The 23,299-nt window shown below is 48.4% G+C and overlaps 1 protein-coding gene across 4 annotated transcripts in view; it reads left to right on the top strand.

Annotated features, from left to right (window-relative positions):
* LOC137424243 (uncharacterized) overlaps nt 1–23,299 on the top strand; it is an 89,632-nt gene that overhangs the window by 33,934 nt on the left and 32,399 nt on the right. For all 4 annotated transcript variants that reach the window (XM_078774020.1, XM_078774024.1, XM_078774021.1 and 1 more), the window contains 2 exons: nt 22,250–22,600; nt 22,863–23,039. In XM_078774020.1, the coding sequence (XP_078630146.1) occupies nt 22,250–22,600; nt 22,863–23,039 (528 nt within the window). The remainder of the gene's footprint in view (nt 1–22,249; nt 22,601–22,862; nt 23,040–23,299) is intronic.

Genomic DNA, 23,299 nt, shown 5'->3' with positions numbered 1-23,299 from the left:
GCGACATTTGGTCCTATGCAGCTTTCTACCTGTCTCCGATGTGTGGCATCCTTGATCGTGGGACCGTCCTCGAAGCTGTCGAAGACAATTGTTGCCTTCCCATACCTGCTCATCACATAAGTAATATATGTGTGACATATACTTTCGGAAGTTTGCCCACGTGACCATGGCAGACGTTGCAGGAGGGCACCTCCATCAAGCACATTGTGGACATAACCAGCTGGATCTGACTGATCATGTTTAACAAGTTCCTAAATTGCATCACCAAGCGCTGGTTTATTTGGTTTCCTAGGAAGACCCAAAGAGTCGAAGAGTGCTGGAGGATGACTACAGAGCTCATACTTGAACAAAGATGCTGGATCTTCTTGTGTTTCAGTCATGGCAATTACGCTGAGTCATTGGAAAAGCAACTGTGGATCAACTTGCACTGAGTCTCCATCAATGACAACAGCTGTCTTTGACCCAAGTGTGACTGCTTGTTTTTTGCGTTGGAATGAATAGTCGTACACACTCTTCCCAACCATGGAATCTACAGACTTGGCATTTAATATGGAATATATTTTTTTTCTTGACTTGGGTTTACTTTCTGAACTCAGTATATCAATCTGGTGAGTTTATTTTACTGTTCGGTGATGTCTTTGTTGAAAGAACCATGTCACTGAATGTCTTTCGCAGCAAGAAGTCAATAACAGGATTATATCACAGGTGGCGTGACAAAATGTAAGGACAGGTACATTTAACGATTGGCTTCACAATCGGGTATATAAGGGTTGTTGCATTCTGTATTAGTGGAAAACAACTGCTGCACGTCTACAAAAGTTATTGCCGCTTCCTCTGGAGATGGTCCGTCAACTTGACAATGCTGTTTGTCATGGAGTGGTGGCTTTACGAAATTCTGGCATGAAACAGCGTGCTATTGCTCGGCAGTATGGCATCACTCAAGGTCAGGTGTCAAAGATCCTGAAACGAAATGCTCAGAGGGGTGTCCCTACACCAATACCGAGGCCAGGACATCCACGCAGAACCACCACAAGGAGAGATGATCGCCAGCTGCACCGGTTAGTCTGCAATGGCCGTACCAAGTCAGCTAATCGGCTTAGGGCTGAGTGGCAGCAACTGACAAATGTGCCTGTATCCAGAAGGCTAGTCAACCAACGACTGGTTCAAGCAGGCTTTCGTGCCAGGCGTCCCCTGAGAAAGCCACGCCTGACCAGACAACACAGCCAGCGCCGATTGCAGTGGGCCAGAGAGCACCGTCAATGGCAGCCAGGACGCTGGAATCACGTGACCTTCAGTGACGAGTATATTTCTGGTCTATCGCCAAGATGGCCGCGTCCGAGTGCGCAGACAAGTTCATGAAGCCCACAACGAAGATTGTATAGTGCCAAGAGTCCAAGCTGGAGGTGGTGGGGTGACCGTTTGGGCTGCTTTTCATGCAGGGGGCAAAACTGACCTGCTTGTTCTGAATGGAAACCTGAACCAGTTCAAGTACAGCGTCATTCTGGAAGAAACATTGCTTCCATTTGCTCATGCAGCCTTTCGAGGAAACTTTGTCTTCCAAGATGACAATGCACGGCCTCATCGTGCTCGCATGATTCAACACTTTCTTGCTGACCGTGGTGTAGAGCATATGGAGTGGCCTGCCATGTCCTTGGATATGAATCCGATAGAGAACTTGTGGGCAGAATTAACGCGTCAAATCGACAACTTGGACCAGCAGCCCACCACTGTGCGTGAATTGCAGCAGGCTATTGTCACTGCATGGCAAGCGATTCCTGTCCAAACCTTGGCAAATCTCGTGAACAGCATGCCTCGACGTGTACGTGCTCTCCTGAATGATCGTGGGGGTTACCCGAAGTACTGAACTGTAATTTTACTGTCCGTAATCCCAGTAATAATTTAGCTTTTGTTTTTGTTGAAATTTTTTTTGGCTAATGTGCAAAATAAAGAGATACTTCTGGAAAACGCACAGAAGTTTAACACAGTACTGTCTGTGAATTGAGTTCGATATCAGTTTACATCACTTTCAAGGATCAATTTATTTGCTTCGAAATGTCAAATGTGGTTTTTGTTTCTTTTAAGGGTCACATTAACAAAATCTAGAATAATTTCAACATAATTCCAATGAACTTTTGGTTCTAAGTCATCTTGAAAAGTAAGTTCACCCCCACCAAAAAAATATTCCATATTAAATGCCAAGTCTGTAGTATAGTTTGCCCCACAGATCTGGCGTTATCAACATTCACTTTGTCATGTGCAGTAACGCCGCTCACAATACTATGCAGAGATGGTTCACCGCTGAAAGGGTTCCATTCCTTGAAGGCTCCGAGCAGTTCATATGTCTTTTATATCACGTTGTTGTCTTGATTTAGAATTGTCCTTGTGTCTTTTCTTTTGTCTTTGTCGTGTCGTGTCGGTTTTGTGTCGTGTCTTTTCTTCTTTCGTTTCCGGTCTCCTTTTTCCCAGAAGGGCTCCTGCCCCTTTAATCACAACAACCTTTAATCGACTGCACATTGATAAGCAAAGACCTGAATAGTAATTCACATACATTCACATAAATCCGTAACACTCCCCCCCTTCAAGAAAGAAAGTTTGAACCCAGCGAAAACTTTCTTTGCCGGCCAACTTGGATAAACAAACCAGATAACTCACCCCCCCCCCCCCCCCCCCCCAAATCATCAGTTCCCCCCGGGCACAGTCATCACTTAAAAATAAAGCAACAAAATTTCACACAATCCCCTAGATTAATTCCCTCAGGACCAAGCGTCAACCACTTCTAGTTTCTCTTGAATGACGGTTAAGAGGTGGTGACCAAAGCCCCCAAATTTAAACCTCTCGATAGCACTTTTTCGGGAGGCCCAGCTGAGTATTCCCTACATGGACGCCTTAAGGAATGTGGAGTTCACGGTTAGTCCGGGGAGGAAAGTTCATTACATGGACGCCTTTAAGAACGTGGAGTTCACGGTTAGTCCGTGCAGGAAAGTTCACTACCTGGACGCCTTTAAGAACGTGGCGTTCACGGTTAGTCCATGTAGGAGCCCCGGCTCGGCGGCTCCCCCGTATATAGTGCTTCAACTTCGCCAGACTCCTAACAGTTACGGTGGGACCCCTTGTCCCAGCCGTTACCTGACTGGCGGTCTCCTTCTCGGCCAGTGCTCTGACATTCATTCTTTCGGGAGGTGCCGTAACTCTGGGAGCCTCCATAGTAATATCGGCTGCTGCCAACCCTAAAACTACTGCCAAGTTGTCCTCTTCTGTAGACCTCTCGACGCCTACGAAATGCCTTCCCTACTGTTATGGTCCGACCCTCCAAATCCTTACCATTCCAATTCTTCTCTGCCTCCCTGGCGTCTCTTGTGCTTGCAAACGTGACAAAGCCGAACCCTCTTGACCGTTGCGTTTCCCTGTCTTTTACCACCCGCACTTCCACCAGCGGCCCATATCTGTTGAAGACAGAGGTCAGAACTTCTTCCTCTGTGTTGAAGTTCAGTCCCCCTACAAATAACTTGGAACCTTTGGCGCCATCCCGAGCTGGTGGGGTGTTATTTTCCCTGCTGTGCTCTTTACCAACCCTCGGGTTACCATAAATTTGCCCCCCGGCCAAATCATTCCCGATAATCACAGATACTCCCTCTACAGGAAGCGTGGCTTGTAAACCGACGGTGACCGGTCCTGACACCAAATCGGATTCCAAATGGATGACATGAAGTGGGGCACTAACACAGCCACCGATCCCTTGTAACCGAACACTATCACCAGTTGCGGTACTCTTTGACAATGGCAAAATGCCTTCAAGCATTAAGGATTGATGGGCTCCTGTGTCCCTCAAAACCCTAACCGGTCTTGGGTTAGTCAAGTCTCTCTTGAGTGAGACCAACCCCTCATAAATAAATGGTTGGTAACTCTTCTGTGGGCGATTTCTTACGCTTGCCATCGCATTCGGAGTGGTAATAGTCGGACTCCGCTCTGGGTTTTCCCTTTTCATGAGGTAACAATTGGACATCAAGTGTCCAGGTTTCTTGCAAAAAGCGCAAGTAGGCCCGGAGGAAAAACTCGTGGTCTGCCTCGGGCCCCCCGAAAAATAAGTTTGTCTTGGGCCCGTAGCCCCCTGATTTCGAACAGTTCGGGTATCAGCGTTGTCCCCATAATCCTCTCGAGGCCGCCGCCATGTATTGTCATTCTCCGCACCTGCTGTTCCACCCCTCCCCTGCGGAGATCTAGGCGAGGAGTTAGGTTCGTGGACCCCTATCCGGTGTGTTAAGGCATAATCATCTGCCATGGTGGCTGCGTCCCACAACTTTGGTACTTTCTTTTCCTGCAGGTACACTTTGATGTCCTCGTGGACACACTGTTGAAATTCCTCCACCAGGATCAAGTCACGCAATGTTTCGAAGTCTTTCCTGACTGCTTTTGACTCACACCACCGATCAAACATGTTTTCTTTCACTCTGGCAAACTCCACATGGGTCTCACTCTCCCTCTTCCTGGCATTCCTGAATTTTTGCCGGTAAGCTTCCGGAACCAACTCATAGGCTTTGAGGATGTGCTTCTTCAATACCTCATAATCTGCACATTGGTCCATTGGTAGCGCCGAATAAATCTCTTGAGCTTTTCCCACCAGCACACTTTGCACTAGTATGGTCCAGGCCTCCTCCGGCCAGTTTAACTGTCGAGCCACTTTCTCAAAGTGTGGAAAAAATTTAGCGACTTCCTTTTCACTGAAGGGTGGAACCAGCCTCACATGTCTGCCCACATCCCAGGTTTTCTGGCTAGGTGTCGACCCCGTCAGCAAGGGTGGTACCTCTCCCCGTTCTCTCATTAACTCCAGCTCCTTGAATTTAATCTCTTGCTGAAGCGCCAGATCACGTTCCTTCAACTCCCTTTCGGCTTTTCTCTCCTCTGCTTCGAGTTCCCTGGTAGCTCTCCTCTCCTCTGCTTTTCTCCCTTCTAACCTTTCCTGGAGTTCTCGTTCCACTCTCCTTTCCTCTGCTTGTTTCTCTTCTCTCCTCTCTTCTGCTTTCCTTTCTTCTTCTGCTCTTTCCTTTTCTGCTTTCCTTTCTTCTTCTGCTCTTTCCTTTTCTGCTTTCCTGTCTTCTTCTTCTTTTATCCGTTCCTGGCTCCGTAATTGCAACTCCAGTTTCCGGAGCTCAACGTCTTCTGGTTCTTCGGGTAGCTACTGCCAGGCTAACTCGTCCCATGTTCCTAATCCCACCATAGACTGTATCACCGTGGTCTGCAACTCTGCCTTCCTCAAATTAGTTCGGACCTCCAAGTTAAAATGTTTGGCCAATTTCAAGAGGTCCGACTTTAGTAACGCTCAGAACTGTGGCTCACTCGGGGTTACCGCAAAGTTCTGTGCCACAAACGCCATGGTGCCTATCGTTAACACCTGTTAACCTTCACCCAAGACTTTACCCCCAATTTCCCCAAAAATTTACCAATTAATACTTAATTAATAAATTTTAATTAATAAAAATATTATTTTATTATTTTATACAATTTTAGATCCCGGACGAGCCCCCAATTCTATTACGTGGTCCTCCTGGTGACTACCTGGTCTCGGTGACCCCCGGACCGTGAGAGGAACTCCGCCAGAAAGATCTAGTATTTATGCGCTTTCGTAACGCCATCAATATGAATTCCAATCAATAAGAAACCCCACACCAAGGATCCGGAATAATCAATGGTATATTCCCCGAGCAATTAACAACCATCAACAATCAGCAATCAATAGTACAAAGATGTAAACTCATCTACCATAACTCTAAGATGGCCATCTTATACATTCCTCACGTGAGCCCCACTCCCGACTCCCTCCATGGTCAATGTCTCTCACAATGTCTCCGTACTCCTGTAGTTCGATCTCCGCACGCGGGCGGTGAAACGACCCTTCCTGACGTGCTTCCACCGGGCACGTCACGTACCGGGAACAACGGCTGCAGCACACACCTCCTAGCCAAGCCAAGCGGGCAAAGCAAAGCGGGCAAAGCAACGCGCGGCTTGCCCAGCGTGCGAGGCCCAAGGTGCGACCCGTACGCGTCCTTGTAGACGGGGAGGCGAACTGTGCCGGACGCTTGGTTCCGTGCACGAACCCACGGTGACTTGACGTGTCAAAGGGTAGTTACACGTCCCGGTAACTCCTCTCGCCAGACGGGCTTTTAAACGCCGATTCTGTTACGTTGCTCAATAGCGATACCGCTCGCGTCTGAGCTCGGCGAGGAAGAAGAAGAATCGTCGCGTCTCCAGGACCTCGTGTCTTTTCTTCTTTCGTTTCCGGTCTCCTTTTTCCCAGAAGGGCTCCTGCCCCTTTAATCACAACAACCTTTAATCGACTACACATTGATAAGCAAAGACCTGAATAGTAATTCACATACATTCACATAAATCCGTAACACTGTTAACTGGTATCATAGGTCACACCTGTGAGCTCCTGCAAGGCACAATTCATGGCAGAGATGATGATTTTTTCACCGAAATGTTCCAGTAATTTACTTTTCATTTGTGTGAAGCTGTATGGCTCAAATGCTGAACCCAGGAGACAGGTCTCCATCTTCTTGATCAAGTCTGCAATGGTTATCTGCTCATCATCATTTTCCTCTGAGTACTTGGTAACCATGAGAAATGCTTCATACCGTTCTCTTTCTTCTGGTCTACCAAGCTTTCTTTTCTTGGTCCTGTCAACTGCACCAGAGGAATATTGTTGTGGAAGCTGCTTTCCAGTCCTGAAGTTGATGCTGCAACTCTGATGGTAAACCGCATCAGCTGCAAAAAGGTCCTGAGCATAAGCAATCCTTCCTGAAACTAACTTTGACCTGTCATCTTTCCTTTCTTCACATGTACGTAAGACAGTATTTTGGAAAGTTTCAGTTCTAACAGGGATGATGTCAAACCCGTTTTCTTACTTTCTATTTAGCTGGTTGACCACAGAACAAGCAATGCTTTTTGAAACTGAACTGCGCGTTCTCTGAGCAAAGAACACAAAATGAAGGCGTGTCCTGTGCAGTTGCTCTTTTCTGTTCGCTGGCAATACTTTGTCGGTTAATAAAAAAAACCCTCCTGCATTCCTGGTACACACACTGACCTTTTTTAGTCCTTTCACTGCTTCCTCGTGCCGCACTAGCCTTATTATACCCTCACTTCCCTTTTCTCTTAGAATAACGGTCTTCTGGCCATCTTCTAAAATCTTGTTGCAGAAAACGTGCTTGTCCATGTTCATCTGTTACACTGCCTTTAGTCACTCTGCAATAGAATAGAAACTAGAGCTAGAGCTTCCAGGGAAGCAGAACTCAACTGAACTGACTGGACAACTTTAAAGTAGGTCAGTTGTCTGTACTAGATTTGACTTAAGATAGCAACCTACCTTGTGTGGTAAGAGTCTCACACACCAAGTTTGATCAAAATCTATAAATATTTGTGGACGTTCAAGTCTTAATGTCGTTTCGGAGGCTGAAAACAATATGGCGGCCATTTTGTGGCGGATCGGGTTGGAATGCAATAGCAACCTACCTTGTGTGGTGAGGGTTAAACATTCTAAGTTTGATCAAAATCTGTTAATATTTGTGGACGCTAGAGTGTTCACGTCGCTTTCATGACCAAAAACAAAATGGTCGCTAAGTCAGCCATTTTTCAACGGATCGGGCTGAAATGTAATACCAACCTGGTCCTTGGGGTATGGATGCTGCATGTCAAGTTTGATCAGAATCGGTTGATATTTGTGGATGCTGGAGTGTTAATGTCGAAAAGTTAACAGACGATAGACGACAGACGCCGGAGGGTTCAGTGTGTGATGAACTCAACTGGACTAATGCACATAATATAGCACTTTCCTATAAATGTAATGGTGACAGCTAATTCTCGTATTTCATATAAATGTATGCATATACTTCATACAAAATGTTTTACTCGTATGTATACACAAACCCTGAAAATTTGAGCCTCCTGGCCACCACTAAACTCTTGTTATAGTAGATTATGCTCTTGTCAATGTTCATCAGTCACACCACAAACCCCTTAGATACTGTACTCTGCAACAGAATCGAAAACATGCACATAGTTAAATAGCAGTTTCATATCATGAGAATAGCTAATTGAATTTTTGCAGTTGTATGCATATAATTAATCCAGAAATGTACTTATCATATTCCCTTATCATGAAAATATGGGTATACACATTTCACTTGTCAAGATTGGGTCAAGAGATAGAGTTCTGGCAGAAATGTTTTTTTTTTTAAATAACGGTGGCATCTAATTTGCATACTTCATTGAATTGTATGCATATAATTGATCCAGAAATGAACTTTTCAAAATCATCAACCCTGAAAATATGGGTCTATCTACTTAATTTCTCATGATTGGATACTTAGATACAGATTTACTGTGGGAAATAGTTTTTTTTTTAATGGTGCCAGCTAATTTGCATATTACGCAAATTTAACGCCTTTCCACCAAATGTATTTTGGTATGCTTTTAGTATGGTGTTTAGGGGACATTCCTGAAATGCATAGCAGTGAAAAACATTCTGTTGCAATTAGTGGTGAGTTGAGCCATAAAATGTGTTAGATTGACTGGACTATTACCCATCGACATAACAGATGTCGTCTACAAGTGCACACATTACATTCTCGAATTTATATCACCATTTTAAAGTTACTTATTGATTGGCCCTCGTATATTGTATAATGTGAGCGGTAGTTGAAAAAATGGAAACTGAAGATGGAGGGTAGTATGCAGCCATGAATTATTTTTTTTCAAGAGACACTTTGGAAAGATAAACCTTGGATGTTGGAAAAGGAACGTTCTTCAACGAACAAAATAAAAACTAGTTGAAGTGCTCATTCACATTTTGGAAAATAGCATTCACGTTTAGAAAAGTGCTCAGGCTGATAAAAGCTGGTGCTTACATCTACTTGGGAGTATTATTTTACATGGAATGATGCTTTGGAGTTATCTCTGCACATCATTTGGAATGTGAACTGTTGACACCTCCTCTTTCCCCCAGCCTTTCCCTGAATGATGTGCAAATTAGAATTTGGTCTTTATGATGCAATACCACCACACAGCCAGAACATCTGTAGTTGCTAAAGAGTCTGCAAACTTCTTTGGCCATACTGAAAATGTTTGTTTATCAAAAGAGTCCAGAGATATCTAAAGGTAAGTCTGTTAGTCAGGTTCACTATGTTTTTTCGTTCAAAATCATGGTAGATTAGCAAACCTATACATTTTTGGAAACGTTATTACATGGAAAATCAGAAAATCAATGTTTACATTTGCCAATTCCGACCAATTCGATTCGACCAATTCGACCAATCGACCAATTCCATTCGACCAATTCGACCAATCGTTTCGATCGACCATTCGACCAATTCGATTTGCCAATCAATTTGACCGACCTTTGCTTGTGTGGAACGGACTGTGAAAACGATGCGGACTATATTGTCGGATACGACACACAGGACAGTGATGACGAACTCGAAATGGCATATTCTGTAATCGTGTATGTTTGATGCCATTGACTGCCTGTGTATATTTTGTCATTGACTGCCTGTAGTCCGTGGGCTGAGTAGGGTTTACATGCACCCCCCCCCCCCCCTCCCCACAACTTAACTTCCTGGGTATGTTCATGTACCCCCCACCCTAGGGGTTAGGAAAAACCATGTTAACAGAAAAAAAACTCATTCCCAAGGTACCTCCCACGCATATTTTGATGTTACCCCCCTGTGTCGGTGATTTCTGAAAATTAGGGGTAGGCGAAATTCAAATGGCCATAACATTTTACCTAGTCATCCTATGGTTGCATATGACCCCTCAAAATGTTTGTCCTGGGACACTCTTTACAATGATATGTGTTATATGCAAATGAGGTCACCAGAGGTCAAACTATGATGTAATTTGGGGGTTGCCCAAAATCCATGACCTTGAAAGTTAAAAATGACCTGAGGAATTGGTAAAGGAATGTTTTATTATGCCTTTTTGATCGTACATATATCAAGACAGTTTATAGAACAAACGGCTTCGAAAAATTCCAAGTATTGACTGGTTGGCGGTCGTTTGAATTTAGAGGACAAATTCGAAAAATGACCAAAATTTGTTCTTTCAACCTCCAAAGCATCAATACTTGGTTTTGATGACAAAGATTTGCTAAATGGGTTCAAAGGTGGTATCATCACATAATATTCCAAAACTGGCTATAATCTGACATTCAAGGTCAGATTATCAAGGTCAAAGGTCAACTGGGTGCATAATTTTCTTTCAAGGAAAGTCATTTGCCAGTTCGCAATAATCACAAAACCAACCAAAATAATTATTACAGTTATTTAAGAAATTATGTCACCATTCAGATCCAAGTTACACCATTCCCCGAGTGAATTCTATGCCCCAAATAAAGGCTAACCTGTAAGATGTGACATTGATTGTGGTTCAACCAACTTCACTTCAGTTTAATGACAGAACTTAATCATCGTCGCTCTCACTTCCGCTCTCTTCACTTGAAGATGACATTTCATTGCCTTGGTCATTGTTATCATCTCCATCCTCCTCCTCATCATCACTGTTCTCACTCTCCAGTTTCTGTTCAAGGATATCCACCAGTTTGGTTGGCAAAATGTCATGATCTGTCCATTTTGGCTGCAGGGTCCCACTTTCGTCTACCCATCCATGTCCATGAATTGGATTCGGAATATCAGGATTTGGGATGTGAGCTCGCCTCCATATGGCAACTTGATAATTCGCACGTTCGGCATGCTGTTGCAGACAGCTTTTGCATGGGGGCAAGGAACCCATGTCGAACGACTTCTTGGGATCCAGGGTGCCTCCAGTGGCACACTTAGCCTGTAGTACAAGGTACCTCAGTTCATTTACAGTTTTGACGTTTGGTTTCCCATACAGTTCACAAGTGAATTCCTCCAGCATGTGCTGGACGTCATTGTCCACTTCCCAACTTTCACCAACTCGACAGAATGCCTCCTGGAAATTGATACTCTTTTGGAGAAGTTTTATCGCTTTGATTTTCCCTTTCCCCTTGAAAGCACTCTTGCTGTCGCAGCCACTGAAAGCATGAAGACCAAGTAATGCTGATCGTAAAACAGGTGAAACGGATTCTGCGATTTTGTTCATGTCCAAGCAACGTTTCGAATTGCCTTTCCCTGTTTCGAACAGTATTCTGATCCCCTCTAATCGACTAACATGGAACAACAAGATGAAGAAGATATCGCTGTCTGGACTGCGAACCCGCACACATTTGTACCCGACTTCCTTAGCGTACAGACAGTACAGAATGATCCGCGAGTCTGTTTCTTCCTGAGTTTACTTGAGACCAACAAGCTCCTCTACTGAAGTGGTTTCCCCATCAGATGTTAGACGGTATGCCCTCCCTTCTACAACAATGGTAACACTCCGATCCTTTAGTGAGCTTGTGAATTCACCACCACTCCAAGTGGACAATAGGATTCTGATCAGTTGTTCTTTGTTTTCATCATTGGTTAGGAAAACTCCCCAGTCTTTTGGGCTTCTTGTTTTTTCACCGCTTACGATGAGCTTATCTCCAAAACCCCGCCTCCGTCGTTCTGCTGACTTGACTGAATCTGGCCTGTACATGTCTGTGCTGAAGAAAACATCATGCTTTGTTGTTAGAGACTTGAAAACCTTCTGAGCTATTTCCCCAAAAGTGTTTGGTATTTCCCTCATGTAATAGAAACAAGCATTTCCGTCCTCGATAACCAGACTGTCTTTGATATCAGGAGGTGCAGATGAACAGTCCTCGTCCAAATCCTTTACAAGATAGGCAAGTCCCTTAGACTTATCTGTCTTTGCCATATATCCATGTGCTCCTGCTAGACTCAATGGCACTGGTGTTACAGGATAGGGTAGTAGCTCCCGCAGGTCGAGTTTTGCTCCAGGAAGCTTTTGGGACTGAACTAGCAGTTGAAATGCGATGCTTCCCTGCTGCTTATACTCAACGGTTTTATTTGTGGAGGATTTGACTAGCACAGCCTTGTTCATATCTTCCATTGTTTTCAACTTTAGTCTTTTGATCGGCTCGAAGAAATTCTCATGTGTCTTCAGCCGTTCCTCTATAAAGTTTTTCTTCTGGTCTGCTCCTGCGGATTCTGCACGCAGAATGTCACGTTCAACGTCAGAGCTGGCAGGTGCACCAGAAGAAAGGCAGTATAACTTGTCTGCATCCGGAAGTTCGAAGGGGTTATTGAAACTTGTCACAGCTTCTTCAGTCCGTTTCACCTGCTTTTCACTGCGCTGCACTTCAGCATGACGTACATCCTTGTGTTTCTTCCCCATCTCTGCATCTGGTGCCATGTCAGCCATGCTGTAGGTCGCTTGCAAGTACTCAGCCCTTTCTTTTGAAGTCCATGCCCATCTCTGGTACACCCCATAATTAGTCGAGATGCCAGATATCCCTGCTCCACTTCCACCCCCTCCCCTGGATTTCACGTTTTTCATGAATGTCTCTTCAATAGTCTTGTCGACTGCACATCTATTCCCTGGTATGAATGATCGAGCTACACTTATTGCCCCCCGTTTCAACAAGTCCGTTGCTCCAGGATGAGACCTCTCGATATTTGCGATGAAAAGAGCAAAGAATGTCAAGTACCTCGCATAGTTCTGACCATCGAAACTAAAGAGAAGATCAGGCATCAAGCCAAGACATTCACCACAGAGAACGAAGTCATTTGTCTTCACTGCCTCAAGTAATGCCAGGGCCAACCACACACGATCTATGTAGGACATCCATAGCTTAGCAGTTTTGCCAAGTTCACCTTGCCTTACACCATCATGAAACTTGAGGTAGTCTTCTATATAAGATCTGAGGACTGTATCCTGCAAAACTGCTGCTTCAGTTTTGCTCCCCACTGACTGAATCAGTTCCATGATCAGATGCTTTGATTCCTGTGGACTTCCGTCAAAGGGCAATTTCTCGCCTCGGCCATCAAGGAAACGTACGAGCAGTAGGCGTTCCAACGACTCCACCAACACCTTGTGACAGTGAATAGACCGTCCGTAGTTCTTACCAGATATCACACCACTGATCGATCCTGGTGAAGACAGACCAGCTTCTAGTAGAATGTCGGACAATCCTGTCCCTTTCATCATCTTGCCAATCATCTTTAGGTAAGTGCAGACCAGATGGAATGTCCCAATCATTACTATGTGGTTTTCATAGTATGTTGGGCTGTTCCAGATCAATGGATAGGCTTTCATACACACACCTAAGTCAAAAGTTGTTATCACATAGTTCTGGCCAACCTCCTTGCTTCCCTCTTCCGAGTATCGCAGACACTCCTTCACGGCTCTGTTATCAGTTTTAGGGTGGGGAATCACCGGGTAATATTCAACTGTACTCAGGTTGCATGGAGTCTCCCCAGTAAGCGAAATGTACCCACCCCATCCAGGTATACGCTGCTGAACTGTTCCTGCATGCAGCCGGATAAGGAGCCAAAGTAGGTTTTTAACCATTGCGTTCTGATAGGCCTCCTTGCCACCATCTACATCTGAATCGACGACCTCGTAGCCAGGGCTTTGTCTCCGGCCTAGGTAACAATCACCTAACTTGACATCCATTGGTTCCGTCAATGTACGTTGTCCCGTCCTCTGGATCGAAGGTATTGGAGGCTTAACCCCGCCTGGGGATTCTCCTGGTGCAGTCACCAGCTCTTGTAACATGATCCCATGAGACCTATGAATGGACCCTGCACCAGAAATGTCATTTATGAATTCATCATAGTTGTCAAAATCTGAGTGGAACGTAGAAGGACAGGACGGGTTGCGTATGATTGACACTAGTAATGAAGATGTTGTCTGTACAGCTACAGCTATTGCAGTTTCAACTTATAGCAAGAATGAATAGTTTTCTGAATGTCCAAGTTTGTTCATCAATTTTACGAGTTCTGCGCTGCTGAATAGATGGTGCAGGGTCATTCCAAGCAGAACATGCTTTCGAAGTTTCCACCAACCATGGGTAACAGCCCTGCATACGTCTTGCCCCAATGAATTAGCTAGTCGGTTTACCCTAACAGACTCAACATCTTCATTCCCTGAAAGAAGACACTTCAGAAAGTTCTCTAGAGTTTTTGGCAATATGTCTTGGGTTGGAAGGGACTGAACAGTGGGTGGCCAAGCCATTTGTTCTGTAGCTTCAAATTTGTCAAGGATATAGTTTCGCAAATTTCTAGCCGTTTCTCTGGACCTATCAACAGAACGAAGTGTGTATGTTGCTTTGACAGCAGTGCCTACATCACACTTGAGATTATACACCAGGTAAGATTTGAAATGTCCATCATCACTGATGGGACAGAAACCTAATGTGTCTTTGTACAGGTCACATTTCTCTAATTTGTTTTTCAGATTTTCCCCCCTGTAACTTGGATTTGAATGGGGAGTTTTAGCTAGTTCAGATACATATATGTTTCTCAAGTCGGACAACCTGAGCACATCTTTCTCCTCTACAACCTTTTCATTTATCAGTTCACATATTCTATTGCATGATTGTTCATGTGCTTTCTCAAGTGAAGCTTGTTGCTCAATGTGTCCAGGATTGCTACTTCTCCACTTCTCAGGTCTCTGCATGTACTGACATCGACAACTCCGATGGTACATGGTCTCGCATGCAAAAAGGTCAAAACCGGATATGCGCAGAAGAAGTTTCGAGTCTTGTTTCTTTTCGGCCTCCCGAATAACTGCTTCACCACCTACGCGTTCAAATTTTGTAGTTGGTTCAGTTGTCCAAGCGCCACGTACTTTTATAGCCTTTTTCCCAACCTTGTTACAGAAGACACAGTCTGGTTGAAATAAGACATTGAAGGAGCCCGGGCTCCAGCATGAGATGGACAAAATGACGGGCAGGACACAAACTCGTCCGAGAAGATATTTATTCTCAAAACCAACTCGGGAACACTGAAAAGCCTGTTTATCGGGCTGCATTATAAAGCACAACCAGAAACAGAAACCGAAAGCCACGCCTCTCAAGCGAGGCGTGCTTCGGTGGTCATGTGATCAACAGGTGTAGCTGATTATACCCGCACGCGCGGCACGCTTTGGTGGTCACGTGACCAGCCACTCTGGCGCCGTGGTTCCCCGCCGGTGACGTCAACGGCTGGAGCAAGGAGATTCTGATGCTGGTCTTGCTTGGGGGACCCATGGGTCGCTACACACGCCCCCCCAGAATGGACTTGGTCCAGGGAGGTCAACTTGAGGGGGGTCCGGATGACCCGACTGAAATGACCCCTGGCCGGTCGCGGGGGGGGGGGGGGGGTCCGGTGTGGTGGTGGGTGGTCGGACGGGGGGTGTAGTGGACGGGGGGCGGTCACACCGCGGTGGTAGAGCCAGCCGTGACGGCTGGCCGACGTCCATGTGGGCCGGTTTGAGGCGGTCCAGCGAGATCCGGTCCGCCCGGCCGCCGATGCTGACGATGAAGGACTTGTTGTCCCGGCGTAGGACCCGGAAGGGTCCGTCGTAAGGTGGCCGGAGCGGCCCCCGGTGCGCGTCGTGGCGCACAAAGACGTACTCCGCCGTGCGGAGTGCTGGGGGGACGTAGGAGTGGGGGTCGCCGTGGCGGGACGTTGGCACCGGGGCGAAACGTTGGGCGGCCTCCTGGAAGTCCGTGCGCTGGCGCGCAGCGGACCAGGGGCTGGTGGCATCAGGCACGAACTCGCCCGGGACGCGGAGAGTCTGGCCGTACACCAGCTCGGCGGTGGACGCCTGGAGGTCCTCCTTGGGGGCCATGCGGAGGCCCAAAAGGACCCACGGGAGCCGGTCGGCCCACCCGTCGTCCTGGAGGCCGGCCATTAGTGCGGCCTTCATGGAGCGGTGAAACCGCTCACACAACCCGTTGGCTTGGGGGTGGAAGGCCGTGGTGCGGTGCAGAGTGACTCCCAACGAGCGGGCGACCACGCCCCAAAGTTCGGACGTGAACTGTGGGCCGCGGTCGGACGAGATGTGCGCCGAAGCGCGCGACCCAGGTGGCGATGAACGCCTTCGCCACGCCGGCGGTGGTGGTGGAGGTGAGGGGCACGGCCTCCGGCCACCTGGTGGTCCTGTCCACCATGGTGAGCAGGTGGGTGAACCCCCACGATGGGGTCAGGGGACCCACCAGGTCCATGTGGACGTGGTCGAAACGCCGCTCGGGCACGGTGAAAGGAGCCAACGGAGGCAGGGTGTGACGGTGGACCTTGGCCCGCTGGCAGGCTGTGCAGGCGTTGGCCCAGTCGCGGACGTCCCGTTGCAACCCGTGCCAGACGAAGCGTGCCGACACCAGCTTCTGGGACGCCTTCCGGCCTGGGTGCAAGAGGTCGTGGAGGGAAGCGAAAATGCGGCGCCGCCAGGAGACCGGCATGACGGGGCGCGGTCGGCCTTGGGAGACGTCGCAAAGCAGGACCGTGCCCGCGAAGGGGACGTCAGCCAAGCGGAGGCCCGTGTCTGCCACCCTGAGCGCCTGCACCGTGCCGTCGGTGGCCTGGTCCGTCGCCATCAGGGCGAAATCCACGCCGAGGTGGACGGCGTTGGCGCCGGCCCGAGAAAGGCAGTTGGCCATGGTGTTGTCTTTCCCGGCGACGTGCCGGATGTCCGTGGTGTATTCCGACACGGCGGAGAGGTGGCGCTGCTGGCGGGCCGACCACGGCTCCGTGACCTTGGCCATTGCGAAAATCAATGGCTTGTGGTCGACAAAGGCCGTGAATGGGCGGCCCTCCAGGAGGTGGCGAAAATGGCGGACGGCCAGGTACAGCCCGAGGAGCTCGCGGTCGAACGTGCTGTACTTCAGCTCGTTGGGCAGGAGTTGCCGGCTGAAGAACGCGAGCGGCTGCCAGGCCCCGTTCACCCATTGTTCATGGACCGCGCCCACGGCGTAGTCGGAGGCGTCCGTGGTGAGGGCGATGGGGGCATGGGGTACCGGGTGGGCCAGCAGCGTGGCGTTGGCGAGGGCCCGTTTCGCGCCGGCAAAAGCCGCGTCCATGTCCGTGGACCAGACGACGTCGTGCTTCGCCGGCTGGCCGCGGAGGGCGGCGTACAAGGGCCGCATGAGTTGCGCCGCTCGGGGCACGAAGCGGTGGTAGAAGTTCACCATCCCGAGGAACTCCTGCAGCGCCTTGACAGAGCGGGGTGCGGCAAAAGCGGCGATGGACTCGACTTTGGCCGGCAGCGGCACAGCGCCGTTCCGGGTGATGCGGTGGCCCAAAAGGTCGATCGTCGCCGCACCAAAGTGACATTTGGCCGGGTTGACAATCAAGCCGTGCTCGCTGAGGCGGCCGAAGAGCGTCCGGAGGTGGAGGAGGTGCTCGGCTCTGGACGTGCTGGCGACGAGGATGTCGTCCAGGTAGGTGAAGAGGAACGGCAGGTTGCGCAGCACGCCGTCCATCAGGCGCTGGAACGCCTGCGCCGCGTTTTTGAGGCCGAAGGGCATCCGGAGGAACTCGAAGAGGCCGAAAGGTGTGATCACGGCCGTCTTCGGGATGTCGGCCGGGCGGACGGGCACCTGGTGGTACCCCCGAATCAGGTCCACTTTAGAAAAAATGGTCCGCCCCGCCAACCGGGCGGAAAAATCCTGGATGTGCGGGACGGGGTACCTGTCGGGGGTAGTGGCGTTGTTGAGGCGGCGGTAGTCGCCGCATGGCCGCCATCCGCCCCCCGGCTTCGGGACGATGTGCAACGGCGAGGCCCAGGCGCTGCCGGAGCGCCGTACGATGCCGAGGCGCTCCAGCGCCGTGAACTCGGCCTTGGCGACGGCGAGTTTGGCGGGGTCGAGACGGCGAGCCCGGGCATACACCGGCGGGCCCGTAGTGGGGATGTGATGCTCGATGCCGTGCCTCACCGCGATGGCCGAAAACGTCGGCCGCGTGAGGGCCGGGAACTCCGCGAGGAGACGTGCGAAGTTGTCCGCCAATGGGAGGGCGCAGGAAAACTCGGTGGGTGCGGCCCGGCTCAAGGCGCACGCCAGGGAGCTGAAAGTCTCGGCGTTGACGAGACGTCGGCGTTTCACGTCGACCAGCAGCCCGTGGGCGCACAGGAAATCGGCCCCGAGCAAAGCCATGGGGACGTCCGCCGTCACAAATTCCCAGTGAAAGAGCTGGCTGCCGAAGCAGAGGGCGACGGTGCATGGGCCGAAGGTGCGGATGGAGGAGCAGTTGGCCGCGACCAGTGGGGGGGGCCGCAAACGGCGGCCCACCTGTCCTCCGTCGAAGCGGGAATGACGCTCAGCTGGGCGCCGGTGTCGCAGAGGAAGTGCCGCCCCGACGCTCGGTCCGCGATGAACAGCAGGTTTCCGGAACGGCCGGCGTTCATTGCTGGGAGAGAACGCCGGCTCACCCGTTTCCCGACTTGCCGAACGTGCACGGGGGTCGGCATGATCGGGCCCGCCGCCCGAACCTGGCGTGGAAATAGCACCAGGCCGGGTCCGGCGGGGGCTCCGGTCGACGCGTCGGGACCAAGCGACACGGCGTCGCCGCTGCCAGTCGTGCCGGCCCGCCGGTCTCCGGGAAGGAAACTGCGTCGTGGGCGGGTGGGCGGGAAGGCTCCCGGCCGCCACCCCGACGAGCTGGCTCGCCGCTCCGGCGAGCTGGCTTGCCGAAGCGATCTTGTCGGCCTCCTTGGCGAGGTCGCGGGGGTTTACGATGGTCGTACCTGCCAGGGCGACCCGTACCGGGGCCGGGAGCTGGCGAAGAAAGAGCTCCTGAAACAGGAAATCCGAGGGGTGCTCGCCGAGCAACGCGAGCATGTAGTCCATGCGCTCGGACGGGCGCGTATCGCCGAGCTCAGGTAGGTCGAGCAGGCGTCGTGCGCGCTCAGCCGGGGAGAGGGCGAACGCGCCCAGCAGAAGTGCCTTGATGGCGTCGTACTTGCCGTCAGCGGGCGGGTTCTGGAGGAAGCTCAGGCAGCGGGCGGCGGTCGCGGAGTCGAGCGCGGCGACCACGTAATGGTAGCGGGTGGCGTCCTCCGTGATGCCACGCAGGGCGAACTGGGAGTCCACCTGCGCGAACCAGACGGCGGCATGTGCTTCCCAGAAAGTGGGCAGCTTGAGGGATACTGCGGTGTCAATCGCGTGTTGCAAATTCGGGGTCACCAGTGAAGGAGCCCGGGCTCCAGCATGAGACGGACAAAATGACGGGCAGGACACAAACTCGTCCGAGAAGATATTTATTCTCAAAACCAACTCGGGAACACTGAAAAGCCCGTTTATCGGGCTGCATTATAAAGCACAACCAGAAACCGAAACCGAAAGCCACACCTCTCAAGTGAGGCGTGCTTCGGTGGTCACGTGATCAACAGGTGTAGCTGATTATACCCGCACGCGCGGCACGCTTTGGTGGTCACGTGACCAGCCACTCTGGCGCCGTGGTTCCCCGCCGGTGACGTCACCGGCTGGAGCAATGAGATTCTGATGCTGGTCTTGCTTGGGGGACCCATGGGTCGCTACAACATCATATTTTTCAGTAGATGATCTTCGTGACCCGTCTTTTCCCCAAGTCAAGAGATTCGTTTGGCTGTGGAATTAACCGGTTCAAGTTAGACGTGAAGCGTTGGTAACAGTCCCTGTGATACCCGTGGTAAATGGAGTAGGTTGATGGAATCTGCCTGCAGACATCTTCCATTCGATTCGGGGATTCGAAAGGTTGAAATAACCGTTTTTCACTGATTTGCAAAAGTCTTTTTAACCTGGCATCTGGATCTTTCGAATTCTTGAGAAATATAAAGTCTTGGCACTTGGAGTCTTTCATGTGAATGATACAAACGTTTTCTATCGATTCTCTGGGTGCCTGACCATCTTCAGCTTTACCCTTCTTTGCCGAGCCTACATCTTCCAAGTCTGCATGGTCTTTCTGGCCTTCAGGCTTCCTCTTCCTCACAGGGCGCTCCATGCTGCCTGAAAGAAATAGGTACATTGCAGTTTGCCTTCATGCATTATTTGGGCCATCCTCTAAATTCAAACGACCGCCAACCAGTCAATACTTGGAATTTTTCGAAGCTGTTTTTTCCATAAACTGTCTTGATATATGTACTATCAAAAAGGCATAATAAAACATTCCTTTACCAATTTCTTGCCTACCTCAGGTCATTTTTAACTTTCAAGGTCATGGATTTTGGGCAACCCCCAAATTATGTCATAGTTTGACCTCTGGTGACCTCATTAGTGACCTCATTTGCATATAACACATCATTGTAAAGAGTGTCCCAGGACAAACATTTTGAGGGGTCATATGCAACCATAGGATGACTAGGTAAAAAGTTATGGCCATTTGAATTTCGCCTACCCCTAATTTTCGGAAATCACCGACACAGGGGGGTAACATCAAAATATGCGTGGGAGGTACCTTGGGAATGAGTTTTTTTTTCTGTTAACATGGTTTTTCCTAACCCCTAGGGTGGGGGGTACATGGACATACCCGGGAAGTGAAGTTGTGGGGGGGGGTGCATGTAAACCCTACTCAGCCCACAGACTACTGTGTAGATGTGAAGTTATACTGACTGCATGTGTATATATGATTTTGCTGACTGCCTGTGTATGTTTGGTGATATGAATTATTGTGACACATTTTGATGTTATTAACTGCCTGTACAAAATGATAACATGTATTTGATTATGCAACTTATCGCGAATATAAAGACAGTATTTTGCAAATCAAAACCTTTGATTCGTGTCTTACCATTCCACATAGCACTAATTTGATACTTTCATTGGATTCCTTGTCCCTGAAAATATAGGTTTCGTATATTTTAAAAAGTTTTTAGGGTAATTAGAGGCAGAAATAGAACAAAATATGTATTTTACAGTGGCCATTTTGAAAATCCAAAATGGCCGCCATACAGGTATCTCTCCAAATGTAAACATTGATTTTTAGTTTCCTTATGCTATAACCTTTCCAAAAATGTATAGGTTTGCTAATCTACCATGATTTTGAACGAAATATAATTTATTGACATAGTGAACCTGACTATGTTGGGGAATTATTTTTTTTTGTAATTTGATGGCAATGAAAGTTATTTAACATTCACAAGCAACTTGTACATTTTAACAACTTTATGGGTGCATAACAAATGCGAGTTAAAAATGATAAACATAACGTGGGATAAACGGAAGTGGTCATAAGTAAACAAACTTGCTTTCATTTCGTTCCTTGTGGTTTGAAACAAATTCCCTCCTTTTCCAAAGTGAAAGTTTAAATATATAAACGAGAATTGAAATTATCATCACGTAAAATGCTTGGCTTGTGCAGAATCATCCCCATGAAGAAGTGCATGGACAACTAAAATTTTGCATTGCACGGCTTGCCTGCCTTTAATGGTTGCAAATCGGCGGAAAGAACCAGCAATTTCCGGACACGTGACCACCACCCCAATTTTCCCTCCTTCATCAGAGTTCACCTTATGCGTCTATGTATTGCAGCACAGACGGTTCATTGAAATGTTTCGCACCTTTGATAGTCTTACTGATCCCATCTGATTCTTATACTCTGTTGCAGTGTGTCGATGCTGCCGAAGTAGTTTATTGGCAAGTGTTGTTTGGTTTGCCATTGCCTTCCCAGCAGTAATTCTTGCAGGAATTTGGCCATGATGCCGGCGATAGCTCGCCTACTCTTCGCGAAGGACACTGTGGGATCTTTTACGTCCACCAACTCATGCCGGCAGGTGGGACGCCTGTTTAACGTCCGTCCACGGGACGGCACATATATTGATGAATCGTCCTGCCTGTGAAACATCGTGATGACAGTTTATAGCTGGGTCGGGATTTAAACCCAGGCGAGGCAGCTCAGATGCGAGTGTGCGTACCTCGAGGCCTTCCTACCTGTCCAATCTTACTGATACCCACTCGTTGGTGTAAGTCAAAGGGTGCATTGTCATGCACAATCCTGCTGGACCACACTGTCAACTTAGTATATTAAAAATTGTACAAGAGTTTGAAATGTTTACGTGTTGAAACATATTTGCATTCTAGAAATGTAATTGCAATGTTAGGAAAGTAAAGTATCCATCTCCCAAACCGTGTGCATGGTTAATAGTGTGGATACACTCAATGAAAGATGCAATTTTTTGTTAAAATAATATTTCATGGTCATTGCTGATTATTGAATGTTCATGTTAATTTTCAAATCAGTAAAGATGTTGATGAAATGCGTAACAATTGATGTTTTGACAATTCTTCAACAAAGATGGAAATATAACTTTCTAGTTCCTAAAGAATCTAAGGATTGTTGTTCGTAAATCGAAAGGTTATTCCATTTCCCTTTCAATTCCATCCCTCTCCCCTCAGTTCCAGAAAACGTTCATTCTCTCGGTCTCGCTCACGATCTCGCTCTCGATCCCGCTCGAGGGGGCGTCATCGAAAAAGCTCTTCCCACTCCCCACAAACATCTCCTCCTCCGGTACCACCGCCATCCAACGAGCTTCCACCGGTCGACCATTCTGAGAAGTCTGACTTCTCGATTGGGTCTCCCGCTCTTACTCTGCCCGGGACGTACATGCTCAACATTTCAAACATGCTCAACATGGCAGTGGGCAGGTACTTGGTGGGCACTGGCCATCAATCACCCCCGCTAATCCCTGATCAATCGGCAAAACCACAGAGTGAATCGCCTTTGCCTGAAGTCACTTCAACTACAAGGTGGGCATTGGACCATTTTAATTTGTATATTTCCTGTCTGAGTAGCACATGTAATGCTCGAGGTAAACAGCAGTTTTCAATATTGTATTTGTGACCAGATTAAACCAGATTAACATGAACATTCAATAATAAAAATGGCCTCTAAAGGTGGTTATTTTTATTTTTTATTTGTGACCAGATTCTTGCATTCTTCTCTCTAGTTCCAAAAGCATCCAGTTATCCTCTTTTTAATGGTCTTTACATGTGTCCTTGACACTGGCAGCGACATTGTCAAGGTGGACATTCATACCGGAGGTCCTGTGGGCGTTGTCCAGAGCAAAGAGGTGGTTCAGCCGGAAAAAAGCAAAGAGAAGGATCGAAAGAAACCAAGACATCACTGTCATTCACACTTTCATACATGCTCACGCTCACTCAGACGTCGCCATCGCTCACGTTCCCGGTAGGTTTCCTTTCCATGCTATCTCTTGTTATCCTCGCCAGAGGAGAGGGTATTGCATTTGAGTCCGTTTGTTTGTCTGTTACTTGTGACCGATTTTTCATCTGTCTGTCTGTCTGTCTGTTCACAGTACGACGTCTACACCGTTGCACGTAGAATCGCCAAACTTTACACACATATTTGTCTTGCCCTGGAATAGACTGTGCCCAATTTTTAACTCTCTCGGCCCAATGCCTCAATTATGACGTCATAATTCGATAATT

Source organism: Myxine glutinosa, chromosome 3 (genome assembly GCF_964187855.1).
Source record: "Myxine glutinosa chromosome 3, kmMyxGlut1.1, whole genome shotgun sequence".
Lineage (NCBI taxonomy): Eukaryota > Metazoa > Chordata > Myxini > Myxiniformes > Myxinidae > Myxine > Myxine glutinosa.
Note: the sequence above shows the minus strand (reverse complement) of the source record. Positions and strands in the feature narration are given on the sequence as shown.